General features: G+C 51.4%; 10 protein-coding genes across 10 annotated transcripts; 5 read left to right on the forward strand and 5 right to left on the reverse strand.

The window, feature by feature from the left end:
- Positions 1-500: 500 nt before the first annotated feature.
- DSM5745_06092 (uncharacterized protein) lies at positions 501-1,301 on the forward strand (the record flags this gene model as incomplete). The annotated part of the gene is made up of 1 exon (XM_026748108.1): positions 501-1,301. The coding sequence occupies one exon, from the start codon at positions 501-503 to the stop codon at positions 1,299-1,301; it is 801 nt and encodes a 266-aa protein (XP_026603940.1).
- A 1,193-nt stretch (positions 1,302-2,494) lies between these two features.
- On the reverse strand, positions 2,495-3,148 carry DSM5745_06093 (uncharacterized protein; the record flags this gene model as incomplete). Its single annotated transcript, XM_026748109.1, has 1 exon — positions 2,495-3,148. The coding sequence occupies one exon, from the start codon at positions 3,146-3,148 to the stop codon at positions 2,495-2,497; it is 654 nt and encodes a 217-aa protein (XP_026603941.1).
- A 379-nt stretch (positions 3,149-3,527) lies between these two features.
- On the reverse strand, positions 3,528-5,309 carry DSM5745_06094 (fungal specific transcription factor domain-containing protein; the record flags this gene model as incomplete). Its single annotated transcript, XM_026748110.1, has 3 exons — positions 3,528-4,735; positions 4,782-4,836; positions 4,887-5,309. 3 exons carry the CDS (start codon positions 5,307-5,309, stop codon positions 3,528-3,530), a joined length of 1,686 nt encoding a protein of 561 aa, XP_026603942.1.
- Positions 5,310-6,265: 956 nt separating this feature from the next.
- Positions 6,266-7,383, forward strand: DSM5745_06095 (putative phytanoyldioxygenase; the record flags this gene model as incomplete). Its single annotated transcript, XM_026748111.1, has 4 exons — positions 6,266-6,546; positions 6,594-7,054; positions 7,105-7,187; positions 7,237-7,383. The coding sequence occupies 4 exons, from the start codon at positions 6,266-6,268 to the stop codon at positions 7,381-7,383; spliced, it is 972 nt and encodes a 323-aa protein (XP_026603943.1).
- Positions 7,384-8,497: 1,114 nt separating this feature from the next.
- Positions 8,498-8,788, forward strand: DSM5745_06096 (uncharacterized protein; the record flags this gene model as incomplete). The annotated part of the gene is made up of 2 exons (XM_026748112.1): positions 8,498-8,650; positions 8,720-8,788. The coding sequence occupies 2 exons, from the start codon at positions 8,498-8,500 to the stop codon at positions 8,786-8,788; spliced, it is 222 nt and encodes a 73-aa protein (XP_026603944.1).
- A 428-nt stretch (positions 8,789-9,216) lies between these two features.
- Positions 9,217-10,669, reverse strand: DSM5745_06097 (putative C2H2 finger domain protein; the record flags this gene model as incomplete). The annotated part of the gene is made up of 3 exons (XM_026748113.1): positions 9,217-9,460; positions 9,529-10,322; positions 10,391-10,669. The coding sequence occupies 3 exons, from the start codon at positions 10,667-10,669 to the stop codon at positions 9,217-9,219; spliced, it is 1,317 nt and encodes a 438-aa protein (XP_026603945.1).
- Positions 10,670-11,106: 437 nt separating this feature from the next.
- On the reverse strand, positions 11,107-11,643 carry cyn1 (putative cyanate hydratase; the record flags this gene model as incomplete). The annotated part of the gene is made up of 2 exons (XM_026748114.1): positions 11,107-11,568; positions 11,623-11,643. 2 exons carry the CDS (start codon positions 11,641-11,643, stop codon positions 11,107-11,109), a joined length of 483 nt encoding a protein of 160 aa, XP_026603946.1.
- A 933-nt stretch (positions 11,644-12,576) lies between these two features.
- On the forward strand, positions 12,577-14,919 carry DSM5745_06099 (C6 zinc finger protein; the record flags this gene model as incomplete). Its single annotated transcript, XM_026748115.1, has 1 exon — positions 12,577-14,919. The coding sequence occupies one exon, from the start codon at positions 12,577-12,579 to the stop codon at positions 14,917-14,919; it is 2,343 nt and encodes a 780-aa protein (XP_026603947.1).
- A 727-nt stretch (positions 14,920-15,646) lies between these two features.
- DSM5745_06100 (MCT family MFS transporter) lies at positions 15,647-17,010 on the forward strand (the record flags this gene model as incomplete). Its single annotated transcript, XM_026748116.1, has 3 exons — positions 15,647-15,807; positions 15,860-16,001; positions 16,054-17,010. The coding sequence occupies 3 exons, from the start codon at positions 15,647-15,649 to the stop codon at positions 17,008-17,010; spliced, it is 1,260 nt and encodes a 419-aa protein (XP_026603948.1).
- A 1,636-nt stretch (positions 17,011-18,646) lies between these two features.
- DSM5745_06101 (uncharacterized protein) lies at positions 18,647-18,953 on the reverse strand (the record flags this gene model as incomplete). Its single annotated transcript, XM_026748117.1, has 2 exons — positions 18,647-18,686; positions 18,754-18,953. 2 exons carry the CDS (start codon positions 18,951-18,953, stop codon positions 18,647-18,649), a joined length of 240 nt encoding a protein of 79 aa, XP_026603949.1.
- Between the last annotated feature and the right edge of the window lie 2,309 nt (positions 18,954-21,262).

The raw sequence follows: 21,262 nt of genomic DNA on the forward strand, positions 1-21,262 counted from the left end.
ACCGGATTCCATTGGTTCCTACAGCCCCCTTGCTTGACATTCATGGCGCGGCTCTAGCTCCTGTACAATTGCAGACACCACAAGGTAACTCCGCGCCACTGAGTGAGAGGGTGCTCAACCTTACATCAAGCTCGGATTCGCTACCTGCCGGCCCTATTGTTCCAATGAAGAGATCATTTGTTGATCTCACCGACGACTAGCGGCGGCAAGGCCCATGTTCGTAAGTTGATCGGGCATCGGAGTTACGTCCAAGAAAAGCTACTTTTCGCTAGTTGCAGGGCACCACTGTCTTTAAAAGGTGCATCTCCATATTCTTGAAATTGTGGACTAGGATCATGAAAAGAAAGGCACAAAGGAATTGATGATCTCAAGGGCTGCCAGCTTTCTTCACCGGCGGGTGTGGACAGAAGGACAACAGACCCCCGCACTGATCTCCTACCCCTCTTCCTCGAGGCTTGTGCATGTCAATACCCATTACACTACCTTCCTGTTTTGCTGCCATGTCTTCGCCTTTTCTCGATATTCAAGGGAAGTCAATCGCCGAGGATCAGATCCTCGGTAGTGGAGGCTCTGCGGTAGTTTTGCTCCAGGATGGTGTGGCCGTCAAAATTCCCTTGAGATATCGCTGGAGCTCCGACTACGACGTCGGAGCGAACGCTCGAAGCCTCAGGCGCGAACAAGACGTGTATCACCGCTTGCAAAATCCTGGAGATGACCACTCTCATGGCGTCGTCAGCTGTCTCGGGTTTTCAACCGACATGACGCAACTCGCTTATATGGTCAATGGGGACCTTCAGTCGTACCTGGCCAAATTCCGCCCTCCTCGTCAGCTGCAACTCAGGTGGTTCAAGCAGATGGCTCGCACACTCGGTTTTATCCATGACAGGCGGGTGCTTGTTGCAGATATCGCCAGCCGAAACTTCCTCCTAGATTCGGATCTATCGCTCAAAATCTGTGACTTCACAGAGGCGTCTCTTCTTCCCTTGGATGCGGATATGGAAGCTGTGGATGACAACGGGTTCACGACCCGGGTCGATGTTGGTTTTCTCGGCGCAGTCATGTACGAAGTAATAACTGGTACCAAGTGTAAAGTCGATCTCTTCAAAGATAACTCTCCCACCGACGGTCGAGCCCATTGGCCAGAGAGGAGATTCCTGCCCAGTACGCGGGATATTTGGCTTGGGTGGATTATTGACCGCTGTTGGAACGGCGAGATTTCCAGCGCTCACGAACTTTTACGGGCATTGGATTCTATCAGCTCGCCCGCCTCAACCCCAATTGCTGGGTCCCTCGCTACTTGAGTCCAGGTCGTCATGCGAGACTGACCTACTCCCGCCATTATCGGTGCCTTGGGAGTGGCAATGCATACCCTGACTATTAGAAGAAAGGCCTTTTTGACCTCTCGATAATCTTTCATTTCACCTTGTATCTCATCTCTTTCTCATCTCTTCTTTTTTATTCCCTGCGAAATACCGACTTTTCCACCCGAAGCCTCTTTGCAGGCCGCTTACTGAACAGTCACCACCCTGCCCCGAGTACAGGCGCACAATGCTTTTCTGAACTAGATATCTGAATCCACCCCTAGCCAGTGAGGCAGGACGCTAGTAGTTGATATGAGCTTGAAACGCCACCACGTCTCGGAACTAACATTTCAGCTCTTCAGGTCTTTATGGGGATAGCCAACAGCTCCAGACGAGGTCAAACTTTAGATCAGTGCTTCCAGAATACGCTCAGCCCTAGCAGGGATACATTATCGGAGACGCTTTTTTTTGGGCTCGGGTCTTCCACATAAACTTACGTCGCTCTTGTCATATCCGTCCAGATCCTCAGACTTGCATACTCCCGCAGGAAACGACCCTATCAAGCAAAACATCGCATTACTGATGCTGGAAACAGCGTCATCGCACTTTGATTGGACCACACTCCTCCGCGATGGAACACCGCTATCTGAAGTGTGTTTGCTCTCCGTTAGGACTGTAAATCTCCTGCTTTGCTGGATTTGAGGAATTTTTCCAGCTTTTGCGCAGCATAGGTTGCAGCCAATGACTTAGACCGTGCCTACAGGGAGGCAGAGAGGGGCGCGGTCAATAGCAAGAGGGTTATGGATCTTTTCCCTTGGCAGCACGAGTTGGCGATTAGAATGAATCATATGTTATTGACCTCGAATCAGGCTGTCGTGTACCTACTGCTAGCAGAACGACGACACGCTTGACGGAATAAATTCATTCTCCTCCGCTACATGATAGTCTCGTCAGTTTTTATACTGTCTTCGAGATTGACGTCCATGGTTTTGCTTTACTCGGAATCATTTTCAAATACCAAGTTACAGTCTAAGTATACACCGTATTCCCCGCAGGCACTCGCTAGTCCAACAACAAACATCAAGAACTTTTGCCAGAGTAGAGAAGAGCACCCATCCCAGACGCCAACGCCATATCCACTCCGTTACTTATAATACACAATAATAGTACAGCCGCCTCGCATGTTTGGGAGCTTACTCCTTCTTCCCCCCATCCTCCCCACCCCCCTCCTTCTCCCCCTGATTCCAAACCTCCCAAATCTGCTCCTTAATCAAATCCCCATACCCCTTCCCCGCCGCAAGCGCCTCCCTCTCCTCCGCAATCCTCTTCTCCTTCCACCCCTTCTCCGCATCCCCCATCCACACCCGCCCAATCACGCCGCGATCCTGATCCCGTCTCGCCCGAAGAGCCTCCATCTCCTCACGGCTAATCCCCACCTCCTCCATGCGCCTCTCCCTCTCCGCCCGGACCCTCGCCTGGTATTCGCGCGCCTGCTCAGTCGGTAGACTCGAATGGGGCCGCGCGATCCGCGACTCGATTCGGTCGACTATACTACGCCCCGTCCTTTCTCGCGCAATGTGGTTTGCGGAGAACCCGAAGGCTGTTGTTAGGGCGACGGTTAGGTGGTCTAGTTTTCGGGGCGGGAGGGCGATGAGGATGGGCGAGGCGATGAGGAAGGTGTAGGCGGCGTAGTTTTTGAAGCGGGCGAAGTCGGCTTCGCGGTTTGGGGGGAGGGTTTGTTGGAGTTGGGCTAGTTGCGGGGGTTGGCTTTGCATGTCGGCTTGGGTTTGCGGTGGTGGTGCGGGTTGGGTTGGTGGGTGGATGGGGGTGGGTTCTTGGTCGGGCATTGTGCTTGAGCTTTTTGGTCTGCGCAATCTGCTTCGGGAAGGCTTGCGTAAGGTGCCTGGGGATAATTGGTCAGGAATTGGTGGATTAGTTGTACCGCAAAGTGTGTTGTGTTCGATGTGCCGGCGTTGAGGTGTTGAGGTGACATTTTTTGATCGGCGATCGGTGGAAAGCCGCGGAGGTAGCTGTCACGTGATTGCTAGGTACTTGCCTAATCGGGACGATGCAGAAAGCCCTAGAAAATACTTGGACTGAGAAGATGATGTTATTTCATAATTAAGCAATGGTAACTCAAAGTCCGAGTTGTAGCGAATCACTTCAACATCCTCAATGATTTCCTTTCCCGACCAATCCTACAACTAGTCCATTATATATTTTTGCTTACATTGTCCCTTCCTCTGTTCGTAGGTTCGCATCATTTAGAAACTCATTGAGCACCAAGATAGCCCTAGCAGCAAGTGCAGTGTGATCTTTCAGAAAGTCAAGAAACGACAAGCACAACTGGATGTTCTCAATATATTCGTCTGCTTGAACGTCGCGGCGGGGAATACCTCGCGCTTCAATAGCGAGGGTCATTGCAGCTGAAAAGACGTAGAAGGTCATAGCCCTATATACCCAAACACAATTAGTTAAGGGCCGCTCAAGAAGGGGCATAATGTTGCGCGATAGACTGGAAATGGTGATAACGCAGCATAAAGAACCAAGGACATAAATGACTGACCAAGGACGATGTCTTGCCAAGGCCACCTTGTCCCTGTCCACCAGCATTATCACCGTCGACGCAGACTCGAGGCAAATAGCCTTTGACCTAGCGAGAAGGGTCTCATTGCTTGGCAAATGGGGCCATCTGTGCTGGAGGCAGCGGTTGACTCTCATTCGAAATATGAGAAGGGTGAGGGTAAGGCTGCGCCATTGCCATGAGACCCAGGGCGGGTAGTTCTCGTCATAGTAACCTGCACGTTCATAGTGGTTGTCGCATTCACCTTCCGGTGGAGGCGGGTCGGAGAGATGAGCGGGTAGCTGTGAGATTATCGTTGCTAGGTCTTCGTCTGTTGCTAGGACTAGATCTTCGAGTAGGCGCGCGTCTTTCTCGTCGAGCCATGCAAGCTGGTACTGAAAACGATAAATCGACTTCGCTATCGATATCATAGCGAGGTGGTACTGGACCGGTCGGGGATGGGATACGGCTTGCTGGGTCAGACGAGCGTTTGAAAGCTCCTCGTCTGATGCTAGCAAAGGAAGATCGACATTGAAGTCAAGTTCATGTATACATGGCGGACGAGGCGGGACTGAAAGCCATTCGCAAATCATTAGCGTCCACCAGGTACGCCGACTAATTTCTTGTACGATGGGACTGTCGGTATATCCTTGCAACGGTGGCTCGCGGTCCATTCCGATTATCTGCCCGATGCGAATGGCTGTTGCTTGGAGGAGAGGCTGGGAATTGAAGTCGCCCACGCTTTTGCCGAGGCTGAGAAGAATGGTGATTGCTTGGACAGTCTTAAAGTTGTAGTTGCGCATGAATTCTGCCTTGTTGAGAAAGTAGATAGCAGCGTCGTACCAGTTTCGAACTAAATCCGTGCTGCTTACTGCTGTAGGTTAGGGCAAGTAGTAAATACGGAGGAAAGGTTCAACCTTCAGGAAGCTCAGCTGCAGTCGCCTCAGTATCGGTCATGAACATTAGGCTCATCTGCAGCGTGATGTTCAGCGTAATCCATGTTTTGCTAGACGTTCACCTACTGCGATAAAGGCAAAGTAGATAGCCAGCCATAGCGGATCACTGTCTAGAAAAGCACCACCCATCCAAGCGGCCTCGTGTTCAAGTTGAAAAGTCTCATTATGCGTTGCAAAATGGATCCATGATGTCCAAACAATGCCATGACGAAGTAACGCGTCGCTGCAACCACGATTTGGCAGCCGGATGTCGCCGCGTCTCCGTACAGTTTGATGATGGACGGTCTCTGCATGTTGCAGGTTGATCCGATTCTCGTACACCTCGGGGGTTGATAAGCTGCGGGCACCTGGGCTAGAAACTGGCAGTGCTGGAGGCGGCCTTCTACTTGATCTTTTGAGTCTTTCTAGCTCTGCCTTGAGCTTTTCGTTTTCTTCCTCTAGTTCTGGCACACTTTGCTGAGGCTCTTGCGGTCTTGCACTACGGTCCATTAGCGACTGCCCAGGCCAATAGAGGAGCGAATACGTGCTTTGTGAGACGTCCTTGAACACAGACTATTTCTCTAGCGCAAGACGACTGCGTGCCCCTTGCTATGCAAGTTCCGCAGGGGATCTGTTTGTCGCATTTGACGCGCCGTTTAGCGCAGTGCAGGCACGCTTTCGGCGCCCGCTGGCTGACTCTATGGGTGTGAAGTTTTGAGATCATTTCGGTTCCGGTTGGGCAGGAGATAAGCCCAATAGGACGGTTTAATAGAATTCTGCACTAAGATCTTATCAGGCATGTCTCTCGGTCTCCAACTCCAAGCCTCCAACTGGCTGGGCAATCCTGAACGATGATTGTTAGACCGGAAAAAAGAGAGATCTAGTGGGCAAACAGCGGCAATCTGTCAGTAGCGGCCAAGAACGAAATAACTGGCTCACTTTCGAACCGGGCCAACGGCTGAAGCAGAGCGGGTTCTATGCCACTCCATTCCCCTTTTATTCGGAGGGTTTGCAAAGATAGCAACCAGTAATGTAGATCACAGAGATGAAGCCCAGAGTCCTGACATTCTTCCACGGTGCCAGTAAGCTTAATGCCATTTTGACGGACTTCCCCAAAGAACTGGTAGCCGAGGCTGTATGCCGGGGAGGATTTGGTGGTTGCGGAGTATCCGTGCCTTATATAGTTATGCTCTTCTTTACACTGTAGCCCTTGGTGATCATCCTGCAAAATCCCGGCAGTGGCGTTATCAGCTGACGCTGTTGGAGTAGGCACAGCGGGGAGTCTCGCACGAGTTCGCGCGGGTTCGCGCGAGTTCAGGACAACGACCAATCACAAATCCCGAACATGCATCATGCGTGAGGTTATAAGCAGGGTGAGCTCGCCTGGGAACTGCAAGTGGTCTTAAGTAAGAAGAGCTTCCTCGACCTGCCCACAGTCGCTTGATAGTTACCAAACTCAAACGATAATGCCTCACGCAGTTAACACCCTCGACACCACTCACAGCTATGGTGACTGGCGGGACGACCTGTTCAAGAACGGGTTTGTTGTCGTCAAGAATGTTATTCCAAAGGAGAGATGTGACTACTACATCGCCAAGATGTTCGAATGGGCAGAGCGCTTCCCCTGGGGGTTCGACAGGAATGATAAATCCACCTGGACTCCCGAGCACTTGCCCACGCATATGAAGGGCGGGATGTATCATGGATATCGGGTGCAGCATGAAAAGTTTATTTGGGAGGCGCGCACGTAAGTTTTCCTACAGTGCCAGGCTTGCAGACCGCTCACTGCGACAGGGAGCCCGGTGTGCTCGAGACCTTCTCTAAGCTCTGGGGAACCGACGAGCTTCTCGTTTCGTTTGACGGCATGAATTTCACCCTCCCGACCGGCAAGCCGCTCCCGCCTACCGAACCATGGCCGCATGTCGACCAGAGCCCCCTCCGGAAGGGCATGCAATGCGTGCAGGGTATCCTAAATTTTGCGCCCAACGGACCCAAAGACGGAGGTCTCCTCGTCATGAAGGGCTCCTCAAAACTGATGCCCGAGTTCTTCGAGGCCCATCCAGAAGTCATCGGACGGCAGACATGGGGTTCATCGGACTGGTTCGGGTTTGACGAAGAGGAGGTCAAGTGGTTCACAGACAGAGGGTGTGAACTGCTGAAAGTATGTGCTGATCCCGGGGACGTGATCCTATGGGATTCGAGAACCATGCACCATAACTGTGTACCCACATCGCAAAACCTGCGAGCCATCGTCTGTATGTGCATTCCTCCAGTACAGCTTGCCGATGCTGACGATCCGTTCAAGACGCGTGTTACACCCCTGCTGCATTTGCGCAACCGGATATCCTCCGCCAAAAGGCTGAGTTCTTCGACCAGCGCATGGGAACTGTAAGTCCTCAATTTGTCTCATTGTCATCGCATTTACTGACGCCGAAAGACACACTGGCCGCATGATAATCTGTTCGTCCATGGCAAAGAGCCCCTTCGTCTAGGGAAGGAAGACAATGGCAAACGAGACCGACCGTGGGAAGAGCCTGTCGAGACGGAGCAGATCCAGAAACTGGCGGGGAAATTGGCCTATTAAATTGTTTAGTTTAAATAGTTCAAATAATGTCGAGCAGAGTTTGTCATAACCTACCCATCTCAGGCGATAGATGCGCCAAACGAGATATGAGATCGTAGTTGAAACATCGCCGATTGACCGTTTGGTCAATGATCCAGCCGAGTGGTCAAAAGCTCTTTCAGCGTCGTGGAAGGAAGGCACGCCAAGGAGCGGTCCCCATAGCTGGAGTGGGATCGACGACCTTCTGCTCCGCCTGGGTGATTCGTATCCGTATTGGCGACTTTGAAGTTTGAAGTCGCTTGTACGTATGATCAGCCTCAGCTCCAGCGTGGAAATGTTGAGGCTTGGCGCCCGTGTCCGCGTTTTCCCGGCTGAACTTGACAGGCAACAGCAAAAAAAGACAAAATCCTCAGCCTCATTACCACGGTAATGCCAAACACGATCTGCTGCTGAACTACTGGATCGCCCCTCAAACCGTTATGCGCCAGAAGACTGACACTGACAGGGCTGACAGCGAGAATCTCCCAAAAATTCGGGCTTCACTTCCAGACAAGCCCCACAAGCAAAGCTTAGGAAGCTTAGCCCACTTTTTTTCGCTCTAATTTTGGATCGAAATTTGGCTGCCTACAGCCCTATCAAGGCTATGCTGGCTGCAGTTTCGCGATCAGTGTTGAGACAACTTGGTTGAGGGATAGATCAACGATAGTGGACTGTGAGACACGGTGCCTGTGATGTCAATTCTCCGTTCAGCAGAAGTCATGCGGTGATCAGGGATCACTGATCAGGGACAAGAGCGCATCCCCGACCCCCGTCAATCCCGCGGAGCCGACTCCTCACCAAGCCACGCGCAGTGGAGCATGGAGATTGGAGACGTGGACATCGCGAATTTTCGACGAAACCCTCCGACGTGCCGTTTCAACCGCGTGGCTGTTCAGCCAGCGCCACATTCGTCGGTCTCGCTCTAGCCCAATAATGCTGTTGACTATTATTCCACCCTTATAAAAGGGCCTTCCCGCACTGTCTGATCCGGTGACTCCATCAAATCGATCTTGTGACGTCTCCTCTGTCATACACCACTCTCGTTGACTCGACGTTTTCCTGCCTCTACAAGCAAACCCAATCTCCACCGAGCAAAATGGTCTTCTCCCTCTTCAAGTCCTCCAAGCAGGAGTCTGCCAACTCCCAGAACGCCGAGCCGACGTTCGACCCAAACACCCTCCAGATGGTCCAGCCGGGATCCCCCAGCGCCCCTAACATGAACGCTAACGGCGTTGTTGCCGAGCAGCCTGTTAGTACTGTTTTATGCTCCGACCGAGGAGTCGGAGAGCCTGCGCCGATGCTAATTATCCTCCCTTAGGCTCGTCAAGAACAAATGTCGATGGGGCTGCGCGGTGGTGGTGAGGCCGGATTCTGCTGCGGAATGTGAGTGCACTTTCGGTTTACGTCCGGTCGAATGGGGATAGATGCTAACAGGGTTCGTTGATAGCTGCGCCGGTATTGCCTGCTTCGAGTGCTGCGAGATTTGCTGCTAAGCGGAACGGAACGAGATTCTCTGCGATATATATATACCCGAGCAAGAGCATAGAGGGATGAGGCTGACGTTATACTCTGGATACAATGACTCCATTGGTGATACGGTTACACGGTTTTCTTGATTCATTTGATATGTTATACCCTGCGTTCATTATGCTAGATACTACGCGATAGCCTTAGCGAATTAACAACCATTGCAAGAACTCATGATTCTGCGATTCCACAACCGTCCTACGCGGCATCTTCAATTCTGCACCGATCCTCCAGGATTACCTCCCTCGAAACTGACCACTCCAGTAAGTTTGCCATTCAATCAGCATCTCACCAACGGACTTTCTCCAGATCCACACCGACAGTCGTGGTCTTGCGCAGCTCCAACTTGCCAGCCTCATACTTCAACGTTCCGTCCTCGTTGTACCCGTTAATCTGAATCATGCCGCCACTGACCTCGTCCATGATCTGCGCATATAGGTTCTCCTCGCTCAGGTTGCACTTCAGAGAAGGCGATTCCCAGTGCGCGATGATGGCGGCGGTAGACTTGAAGGTCTTGAAGCAGCCAGGGCACCTATGACAGAACGTTAGTGTCGGGGCTATGGCAGCGGTTGGGAGTGGTGATGGTAGGTAAGAACTTACAACATCCTGCGAGAACCCTTGCTCTTGGCGAGTACGTGCTTCTCAAAACCGTCTTTCGTCCCGCAGCGTTTTCCGCACGCGCAGACGTACTCCCCGGTTAACTCGTCAAGGTAATTATTCGGGTTCCAGTCCTGGTAGATCTGGGAGAGCAGCATACCCATATTGGAGGCACGGAAGGGAGCAGGAGGACCAAGGGTCGAGCCAGTGCCGGTGCCGGTGCCAGTCCCAGACAGGGTCTCGCCTTCAATAAGGGAGGCGGTACCCGCCGCAGATTCAGACGCAGAGCCCAGGGCAGACGCTGAACCGGGAAAGACATGGTCATGTCCTCTGTCGCTCCAGCCGACATTCTCCTTGTTACGCTCGTTTTCCTTGTTTCCGCTCTGAGCTGACGCAGTCGAGAAGTTCATTAGTTCGCCCATTGCGTCTTCCAAGCCTGTCTTGCCTAATCCTAGCTTCGGCCAGTGGCGGTCAATGAGGTTATCGTCGTTGTTGTTTTGGTCCATGAGATTGCCGGGTTGGTTTGCCATTGCCTCGCGGTTCATCTCGGAGCGGTTCATATGGAGCTGCACGCCACCGTCCTCATCTTCGTCTGCGTCGACGAGTGAGGGAGTCACCGGGGGCGCGGAGAACTCAAAAACCTCCTTGCGCAAGAGTTTCTTCTGCTGCTCGGCGAGAAGTCGATTCGCGGGAATCTCGTGGCATTCGCCGTTTTCGATGTGCCGCATGAGCCCTGCGGCGCTGCGGAAGGTGTCGGTGCATCCGTTGCAGGTAAGGTTCTGCGTGGTACGGTGGAACTATAGCGACGAAAGACGGATCATTAGCAATTATTCGTAGGAAATGGAATTGAGGGTGCAGTACTTACCTGACGGATGTGACGGTCACGGCCGCCCTCGCTGCCAAAGTCAATGTTGCAGATCGGACAGACGATGTGTTTCTTGCTCTTGATCTTGTGGATGAGGAGGTGCTCTTCGGTCTCAAAGTCGATGTCGCACTTGTTGCAATAGTCGTGTTCGGGGAAGGTGGCTTTGTGCTTCTTCATGTCCTTGTCGGTTTGGAAGAAGAAGTTGCAGCCCGCGTAGCTGCACTTGATTCTGGGAGGAGGCGGTTCGACGCTAGGCTTGTGTTTGGCGGGAGTGGCCATCTTGGGCTGGTATGTTGTGCAAGTGGACATGGCTAGTTGACTTTGTAGATAGGACGAATGTTCAATGGAAGAGCTGAATGGGGAAGTCTGTTGGAGAGAGATTGGAGAGGAAAAGGAACAAGGTGAGAAGGGGAAGAAGGAAAGAAAGTGGTGGGAGGTGAGAAAGTTGGGAAGTGAGACTGTGTCTTGCTTTACTTTGTCTGAGCAGTGAAAGGGCTGAGAAACTCTCAACACGACAGAAGCTCATGGAACATCTCAGCTGTCAGGTGAGACCTTGCTAATTAGCATTGAAGGAATATGAATATACTCACGTTTGAGCAAACCATCATATTCTGATACAATCAATCACCCAATACTTACACAAAGCCATGCCCAACACTGACAAGCATATCATTCGAACAAGCTACCCAACATGCATATTCCACTCAAACCTCAATCTAAAATCTAGAGAAGGGTAGCCATTTGCCCCTTAGCGTAATAACAGCCCAGTTGTTCCCCTGCTCATCCGTCTCCTTCTCGACCTTCGTCGAAAACGAAATCGCACTCATGATTCCATCGCCAAACTTCTCGTTCAGCACAGCCTTATACGCGTAACCGTAGTTCTGCACAATCTCGTAGAGACGGTAGATCAGAGGCTCCTTGGGTGGCATTTCAACCGAGCGCCCGCGGTCAGGGAAGCCGGAGAGCTGCGCCTTCAGCGTCTCATGGTCGATGTCAAGGAGGGAGGACAGCTTCTCAATGTCTTCGGGGGACGCTTTCGCCTGTCCGTAGAAAATCGCGGCGGTGGCAACCTCGTTGCGTCCGATGTGTTGGCCGATCTGCTCGAAGGAGAGGGCCTTGGTCGCTTTCGCGGAAAAGAGGGTCGCTGAGGAAGCGGGGAGGTTGGGGTGTTGGGTGGTCTAGACCCTCATTGTTAGATATTAACAGGCAATGAGATGCTTCGGGCTCCATACGTCAAGGGTTGCGAGAGACATGATTGCGATGGTTTTCTTTAGAGAGTGGGATGGCTAATTCCTTTAGAGAATTCAAGAGGGGAGATGCGGTTTTATATAGGTGTGTGACGTTATCGCTTCTCCAATTTTGTATGTGCGGGGTAGTTCCCCGCCTATGAGGGGTTCAAGATAACAGCTCTGGTGATTTATTTTTTGCTTGACTAACCCCTCTTCTCCAGAAATAACAGAGCAGGAAAACTAACGATCTGAAGCCGAGGGTATGCAGTCCACTGCCCTATAATAGTCACCAAACGAGCCAGCATCGAGACAATAGTTGTCAAGGGGCACACATGAGCCGTCGCTGTCCAACTGCAGGCCGTATCTCTCAATCCCGCAACCAACCGACATCATTGGGAATGGAGCTCTCTGAATAGCCTTCTAGGGAATACCAGATGGTGTGCAGACACCATCACGTAGCCCACATAATCGATGGCGTATACCTAGAGGTGTTTCGCCAAGAGCGCATGGTTTCTAATTGGTCTTGCATTTTCGGGGTGCTCTAGAAGCGCGAGGAAGACGAGCCCTCACCAAGGGCAATATCAACTTATATACTTCAAGTCCCATTTGAATTGGGTTTCCCATCACCCGCGATTGATCTGTTCATGGATCCTGGATAATAGGGAGTTTATCTTCCTCCAGCTGTATGGGAAACATAATACGCGCTGCGCTAGTCCTAATACGGCATGGACGTGGTCGGCCGGGGCCCCGGGGGCGCGGGCGCCGCGGGGCGGAGATAACCCGGCATTTCTTCACCGAATACGCCGAAGACCGAAGTTGACGTCTACAAAACACCGGCCAAAGTTCGGTGATCGCTCTGACATGTGTGACCGTGATGCTCAATGGTTTACAGAACATTTTGCTTCTGCTCTCCTAACTTAATTCGATTGAAAATACACTACCACACAGTGGCTCGCTATGGCCGGGGAGGACGGACCCCGGAAGCGCAGACGGCCAGCCCAGTCGTGCGAACAATGCCGCCAGCGAAAGGTCCGCTGCGACCGCAACGTTCCATGTGGCCCTTGTACACGCGCACGATCCGATCTCCACTGCTCTTACCGGGATAAAAGCCCGTCTCCAAATTCCAATGGCATTGAGATCACTACTCCGGGCACGGCGCAGCGTCCAGTTACTGCGGCCTTCAATCCAAGACCACCGAACCCCTTAACCCCGACTGACATCGGAGACACCGATCTCCAATCTAAAGTGGAAATACCTCTGCGGGATATTCGGTATCGACTACAGTCTCTTGAAGATCGATTAACCGCTTTGACGAAGAACTCTCAGCCGCCTTGGGATGATCGACGGCTGGAACAGGCGTTGCACGATCTGACCGAGAAAACACAAAGCATCGAACGAAAGCTTGGCGCAACGCAAAAGCCCGGCGACCAAACGCATGAAAATGGTTATTTGACAGTTAAGGATATACCACGGCGCCTTCATGTGGCAGCCGGCAAGACGAAGCTTCTTGGTCCTACCCATTGGATCCACAAGGTTGACAAAGTATGGCACTCCCTTTCCGATTTGCTTATGCGGGAACTGAACGAGTTACAGCTCCAGGTTGTCGAATCTTTAAGTGGCAGAGAATCGGAGGCCTCTTTCAAAGAGCTGAAGGCAGATCTTACGAAGGTGGTCAAGGAATGTAGAGGCCTTCGAAAATCCATCAAGTCCCACCGGTCCGTGACAGTGGACGAGCCTGTTCCCGATCTCCGTAGCACCATTCCACCAAAGGCAGTGTGCGACGAGCTTGTTCAAGGCTACCTTCGAACTTTCGAGTTAATATATCGCGTGGTGCATATACCGGTTTTCTGGGAAGGTTATACAATGTTCTGGACGGAGCCGCAGCTGTCTCCCACATCCTTTCTAATGAAATTAATCCTCATCCTTACTATCGGTACTGCTTTCCATGAGGATAACATCAACGGGATCAATAATCAGTTCACACATCTTAAGCAGAAATGGGTGTATGCGGCTCAGTGGTGGCTTACAGGCCCATCGGCAGAAACAACAGCCAGCTTGGAAGGATTGCAAGTATTCTGCCTGTTGCTAACAGCGCGGAAGGTTAGTGGCCTGGGAACATCACATGTGCTCTCCGCGAATTCGCTCGTCGAGATGGCAATGCGATTGGGTCTTCATATCGATCCTTCCAAGTTCCCCAACTTATCCCCTTATGAGTGCGAGATGCGAGTTCGCCTCTGGGCCACCGTACTCGAATTGGCCCTCCAATCATCTTTGGAGTCAGGTCTTCCTTGTCGCCTACCACTGGAGTTCGGCACGCGACCGCCATTCAACCTTGATGATCATGATATCAATCCCAATACAAGCCAAATCCCTTCTTCGAAACCTAGTGAACAGTGGACAGATGCATCTTTCCTGTCATTGCTTCAAGAGTCAGTTAAACTTCGAATGGAAGTGATACAGCTTATCTCTAGCCTTGGCGAGAAGTCATACCAACGGGCTTTGAAGTTCAGCGCGGATATGAGACTGGCTTGCCGCAGGTTGACAAATTTTGCCCAATCTTGTACGGCGTCACTGCATCGTCAAGGAACCGGCCCAACCGACTTCCACAAGCAATTTCTCGATATGGAGCTGCGCAGATACATTCTGGCTCTTCATGCACCATTCACTGTCCAGGCTCGAAAGGACCCCCGATTCTACTACTCCCGCAAAGTCTCCCTTGAGTCTGCAATGGCCATTGCATCATATGCCTACAACCTGGATCTTCCGTCCAATCCATTGGACGACTTTTCAAGAATGACGCTTGTTGCTACAGGCAGCTTCAAGGGCCCTTTGGGACTGGATATTATATCGGTTCTTGGCCTTGAGGTTGTCACTCAGTTAGAAGAAGAATCCTCAGTGGAATCTTTACTGGGTCCCGAAGATGAAATCGCGAAAGTGGCTCGAACTCCTATCATCCGAACTCTGGAACACATTCTCAATCAGCTGCTGCAAATCATCTCGTTTGGCAGTCCCAGCTTGAAAAGATATAACTTCCTAGCAGCGATACTAGCACAGATCCGAGCTATGGAATCCAACCAATGCGTCAAACGAGTAGTATATGAAACCGTAAAAAGCGGGTTGCAAGAGTGCTATGCATTGTTGCAATCAAGTACGGCTGGTTTGACCGGGAGCACGATTCCGGGAATGCCAAATGGCACAGCCGTTGAAAACACCCTAGGTTTGCCTGATCCGACTCTCGCTGAATTTGGCTTTCAGCCTGTGGTAGGCCTTCCCGTGGAAGAATTTTTGGATATTTTTTAATCTCCGAATAGGACCCAGCCTTTGATCTCGACCTTGCCAGCCTTTTGTGCTTTCAGGGTATCAACGGTCCCAACAGTCCTTATTTGTGATCGCCCCAGTTACCGAGACCTTGAGTTCATACTGTGCAGCATTGAATTTTGATATCATCACTATCTTTGCTTTCGCCTTCGTCTATTCACAGCATTTCTATCTAAATTGCACTTCCCCGAAGATGTGTGGCCATATTTATGTTAAAATAACGGGAAAGACAGAGGGGGTGAAGGGGATGATACTAATGGTCGACAGTAGTTCAGCCCCAAAGTTGACGACTCCCTCAATATTCATCATCGGCATCGTGTCTCCAAATGGCTTTTCAGGAGCTCGCCGAAGGTCAGATTATATCACTTGTCTGCAGGCCAGATCCTTCTCAGAGTTGGAGAAGGAACTAGCCTGGCGGGACTCGGATTAATGGCCTATTTAACGTCCTGGCTCATGCGTCAAGCCTCCCTGAAAATTGGGGACGGAATATCAGGGCTTGGACTCAGGGCTCGGGGTTTTGCGAGGACCGAGGAGGTAAATGATATCTCGGTCTCAATCCTCGGCCCCGGCCTCGGCCTCGGCTAGACCGAAGTGTGGCCTTCCATCACTGATGGGAGGAGTTCTATAAATCAAAACTGTCTCCAAAATCTCGCAATAATGGAGCACTTGATTTGAGTAATTCACCTGCGCAAGGCTCTGAGACAACATCATGTCGTCTATCCGGGAGAGTTCTAAGGAAGAGTCCATCTCCCAACCCCATAAGGATCCCGTGTCCGCGCCATTTCCAGACGGCGGAGCACGAGCCTGGATGGTGGCTCTGGGAGCTGGTGGTGTGCTGTTCTGTACTTTTGGATATGTCAACGCTTTTGGGTTTGTCTGGTCCCGCTGTTTCGCATGAGACACTGTGCTAACCAGTTTCTAGTGTCTACCAAGATTATTACATTACCCATCAGTTGAGCAACTATAGTGCTTCGGAAATTGCTTGGATTGGATCTGTACAGACCTTCTTTCTCTTCGGATCAGGTCTTATTGGTGGTCCCTTATTTGATCGCTATGGATCGAAAGTAAGCGGGCCATGTCCCTTGTCAGGAGAATCAATTGCTAATCGATGTGAAGGTCATCTGGGGGCCAGCCGTATTCGTCATATTCAGCGTGATGATGACCAGCCTTTGCACGAAATTCTACCAATTCTTCTTAGCCCAAGGTATCCTCGGCGGGATTAGCATGGGCCTGTCTTTATCTCCAGCCCTCTCGTCCACGGCCCAATATTTTCAGAAAAAGCGCGCAGCCGCAATGGGCATCACCATTGCCGGGTCCTCCCTCGGCGGTGTTATTTTCCCCATCGCACTGGAGCAAATGTTCTACTCCTCGCTGGGCTTTGCATGGGCTGTCCGCATCGTCGGCTTCATCATGCTGGGCGTCATGTCCTTTTCCGTCATCGGCATCCGCGCGCGCCTTCCGCCCAAAAAACAACGATTGCTCAAGCTCGAGGCCTTCGAGAAGATGCAGTACGTCGCGACACTCACAGCGATCTTCTTCCTCAACGTCGGCATCTTCACCCCATTCTTCTACCTCCCGCTATACGGGCAATCCCACGGCATGAGCACGAGCCTTTCCTTCTACCTGATCGCCATCCAAAACGCAGCCTCCTTCTTCGGCCGGCTTGTCCCTGGCGTCATCGCCGACAAAATCGGCCCGTACAACATGCTCGGTACAGTGAGCATCATTACCGCAATCATCACGTACTGCTGGGTCCGAATGACAACCAACGCAACGATCATCGTCTTTGCAGTCCTGTACGGCTTCTTTTCCGGTGGTATCATCGGTATTACACCAGCTTGTATCGCCAACTGTGCAGGCCACCCTCAGGAAATCGGCACGTACATTGGCATGGGCATGGCGGTTATGTCGGTTGCCACGCTCATCGGCCCGCCGATCAACGGCGCGCTGCTCAACGAGTACGGTGGCTTCCTGCAGGTGCAGATCTTCAGTGCGACGGTTATGATTTTTGGTGGGTTCCTGGCCTTTGTGGCCAAGTTGGTGGGTGGCAAGAGTGTTTTGGCGAAAGGATGAATGGATTTCCCCTTTTGATTTTTCTCGATTGGCTGAAGAAAGAGTTACGCTTGGGTTCAGAGCAGCAGGTAAAGATATATATATATATATATATATATATATGCATACATCTTGGGAACCTTGATGGCGTACTGGGCGTTGATAGAACCCTCTTTCGGTTCTTTAGGTATTTGTTTTGCTATGATACAGCCCTCTTGGCTCAGTCATTAAGTGTATAATGACCGTCAATACATATTAATCTCACCCTCTAGGCACTCTTTCTCTGAAATGCCTTACTCGAACTGAATGTTCTCCACGAAGCGATTTTGCATGAGGTTATTGCCAATAAACGCCTGACATCCAAGCTAGGCTCCTGACTTAAGCGGCTGGAGAGCGTATGGAACTATTCCAATCCAAGTGGAAGCACTTCAATCTCAGTGTTATTCAGTCTGCTCGCGAGGTGAGTTATGGTAGGTTTCATTGTTAGTCTTGGTGAGGAGGGCTTGTACCTAGGGATGGCATCAGCGGCGTGCCCTGCCGAGAGAATATACCGTGGCGTCGGCGTTGAAAAGAATGAACTGACAATAGATGAGGTATGAGATAGGGAATCTCGAAACACGCCCTTGGTGGATGAAGGATTGACCTTTGATGCAGTTCCTGCACACCCTAGACGAAATCATTTCGCTGCAAACGCAGCGTTTCAACAGAATCTCCGGAAGAGATTCAAGAACAGAAGCAGCCTTGCATCCATACCTCCGACTCCGAATCCAAGCCCGATAAGAATAGCTGGAAATATCTTTCGAATGCAGGAACGCCTCTGAACTTCGCTATCATGGAAAGCATGAGACTTGTCACCGGCTTCGGTAAGTATTCCTGCCCTCTTCCCCCTCTTGTCAACCAATTCGTGGCGGACAGCTAGCTGGCATAGACCCTAAAATAGCATTCTCGCTCCCCGAGTGCACAGCTGTCTCTAAAGAGAATGGCGGATATCAAGTTCCCGCACGATGCCCTGTTGATAGACGCCAAACGCCTGAACGCAAACCCGGAGACCTGAGGCACAGACGGTGATGAGTTTCGCCTGGAGCGGTTGCGGGACATACCGGCCACTAAACGTCGCTATGGGCTCATGCGGTTCGGGGGTTTCAGGGTTGGGCGGCTGGCGGAAGGTGCTTGGGGAAGCATCTGGCTGATACGTTGTTCAAATTGACGGTGATGGAAGTCTTGAAGCGGTATAGCCTCAACTCTGTGGGTAGAAACATGAGATGAAGATGATAGATATTAAAGTCTGAGCAAATCTGGGATCGCGGACTCTATCATGCTTATAGTGCTTAGGACACGCGCGACGCAAAGAGCTCCGAGGTTTGATTCTAGCATATAGATATGTCTGCAAATCAGAGCTAATCTAGAAGCCTTTCATCATCCGAAAGGATGCCATTTCATTGAAGTGGGGGTATATATTTTTAATATGAGTACAGGATATCGAGCATTAATATTGAACCAGTGCCCATGCACCAAAACCAACGAAACAAAATGGAAATCAGCAAGATTAAACACCTTAATCCCCGGGCTTGTTGATCGGGAATCACAAGCTCCCACCCAGACATTATACAGATTCCTCAACAACTGTATGCTCGACATAGAACTTGAGCATGGGTGTTCATTGCGACGCCTGGCCACGACTGCTCTGGGCTCCGGCACTATATGTCACGACAGTCAGAACAATGTCAAACAACTCCAAATAAGACAGGTACATCGAACACTTACTGGTAAATCTTCTTGCAAACAAAGTAGACGCCCGTTCCAACAAGAGCGACCTTGAGTAGTCCGCCGATTCCGGCACGGCGAGGCCCGAAGCCCACGCTGCGCATATAGTTGAGGTTGTGGCGATAGCCGTAGCGACGGCCGGGGCCCGTGAAGGAGGGGCTGAAGGCGGCGTGGGGAGCGTTGGTGTAGGAGGGATGCATTTTGGATGACTTAATGAGTTGAGCTTGGTTCTGATGGTGTCAGAAGAGAAAATGAGGAGGATGACTGGGATGGGGGGTAAGCAATATATCCTTTGCTTGTTAGGCCGAGTCCGAGTCCGAGATGTCGGAAGACCGAGCTTATCCCCGACCCCGAGGTTTTTTGGTCCGCGTTCGCGTTAGCCCAGTGGGCACTGGGCAATAATATGCGCGATGATATCAGCGGCGGCTATGCTGCACCTGTGGTATAGATACAGGCAGCTAACTTGCCTGTTCGAAAAAGCTTACTCCGTAAGGAATAGCAGGAGGACACTGGCCCTCCTGCACCATGCACCCTGCAGGTAGATAGGGCCGCGTATGCTGCCTGCACTACCTACTCAAGCTCAGCAATACCTTTAAGGTCAAACTACCCTTCTCTGCTTTCGCTTTCCAATTGCAGATACCCAGGGGCCGCCCGCTCAATCTCCCTCGCCCACATCTCTCTATCCCCCCACCCGACATACATGAACTCTCCTCGGTCCTTGACTCCTTGCAGAATATCGAGGATGGGGACATCCAGGTCCATCCTGCGCATCGATTAGTGACAACAATATAGGAGGCTTCGCAATACTGCATCGAGCTTGATAGGGAATATGAGAGAGGACATACGGCTGATTCTGATGCGCACACCCACTGATCCCAGGGTCAATGAGCTCCTTCAATGGCCACCCGTTCCCGATATCGAAGACTATGATCTGGGTTAGGTTGAAGGGGCGCCGATGGGTCGCGTGCGCGATCTTCCCGTTCGCTTTGAACTGGAGGACATTGAGCAGCCCCGTTGCGAGACTCCGTGCGTCGAGAATATACCAGATGCTGTTGTATTCTGATGTGAACAGCGCATTGTCAGAGCGAGTCATGGCCGCGACCCGGAAACCTGCTGTGTTAAGAAGAGGGTTGAGAGGAGGTTTATTACAGAGAGTGGAAGATCGCGCTCTTCTTTATGGTTGTCATGAGGACTGTTTTCGTGACGTTGATCTTGATAAGGGTGATGAAGGTAGGGATCTGAGGGTCTGGGCCCTCGCCGGCTTGTTAGAAGCTGAAGGGGTGATCCCCGGAGTTTTTGACCTCTAGGGTTCCTGAGATAGAATTGCTGAGGCCGGGTTGGGTTTGTTGTTGCGTGGTTATGATAAGACTGCGCTCGGCATGAGTATGAAATTCGAAAGGGACAGGTGAGAGATTGACGTCTCGCCATGAGGTTGTATCTCTGACTCAAGATATCTTCGGCTTCTACCCATTGTTCCTGGAGAGGTTGTTAGCCGGCATCATCTTGAAAGACGGGGCTAGCTTTACAGATACAAATTGTCTCCAGCCCTTTGTTTCTTCTAGAGTCTCTTTTTGAGTGAGCCCTCTGTCTGGATAAAGTCGGACACTTGCTGGGAGGCTAGCTGATACATGAGACATTTCTTATACTGGTTGCGAGGAGAGCAAGGAGAACTCGTTACTCCGGAAAAGAGGGCATTGTGTGTCCTTGTGCAAGGCTTCTCCACTTTATGCATGCTTACCTAAGTATGCATTTCTGTACCTACACGCCATGGAAATCTCCGCCAACGGTTAACGCCCCGTGTGCATGGTCCATACCTACTCTCCGTTTCCGTTTCTTCTCGGTCTGGCTTTCCATTGACCTATGTTCCGGTGATAACTCTATGCCCCAGACTTTCCAAAGGGTACAGCCGTTGCTAGGACAAATTGACTCGCCATACGACCAAAGGATACTCAGGTTGCGCAGCTCAAAGAGGTGGGATTCTTCGATACATACGGAGTACGGCGACGCATATCTCAGCCGCATTATTATTATCGACGCCTCGCCTAGTGATGACGCAGTGTCTGTGGTCTCTCAGCATGAAGATTGAAGGCCTCTGTTGCTCAGCCACAATTGCCCCACCACGATTCGCATCCCGACGACACTTGCCAAACATAGTCAAGACGGCTGACTAGCGTTTCATGGAGTGTGGCTTGGTTGCTCAGCTCGTTAGGCTGCCACGTACTCCGTATAGAGGAACTTGCGATACATCAACAGTGATATGGTGCCGATTCGAAAGATGCCAGAACCGTCAGCGGACACCCGTATCAAGGACACCCATGAGAAACTGGATTGGCCAAAGGCCCCGACATGTCCCGTTGGGCTGCTGTTGGCATCTGGCCTAGGTGATATGGATCCCTCGAGCTGCTAAGACGGATGGCGGGGCAGTGGGCGTCGAATAAGGGGAGCTGACCGACCTCTTCCCCTCATCCCCTCGGCGAGCTGCTTCTGTCTTTTTGACGTCGCGGTATTT

This window comes from Aspergillus mulundensis (genome assembly GCF_003369625.1).
Source record: "Aspergillus mulundensis strain DSM 5745 chromosome Unknown scaffold_5, whole genome shotgun sequence".
Lineage (NCBI taxonomy): Eukaryota > Fungi > Ascomycota > Eurotiomycetes > Eurotiales > Aspergillaceae > Aspergillus > Aspergillus mulundensis.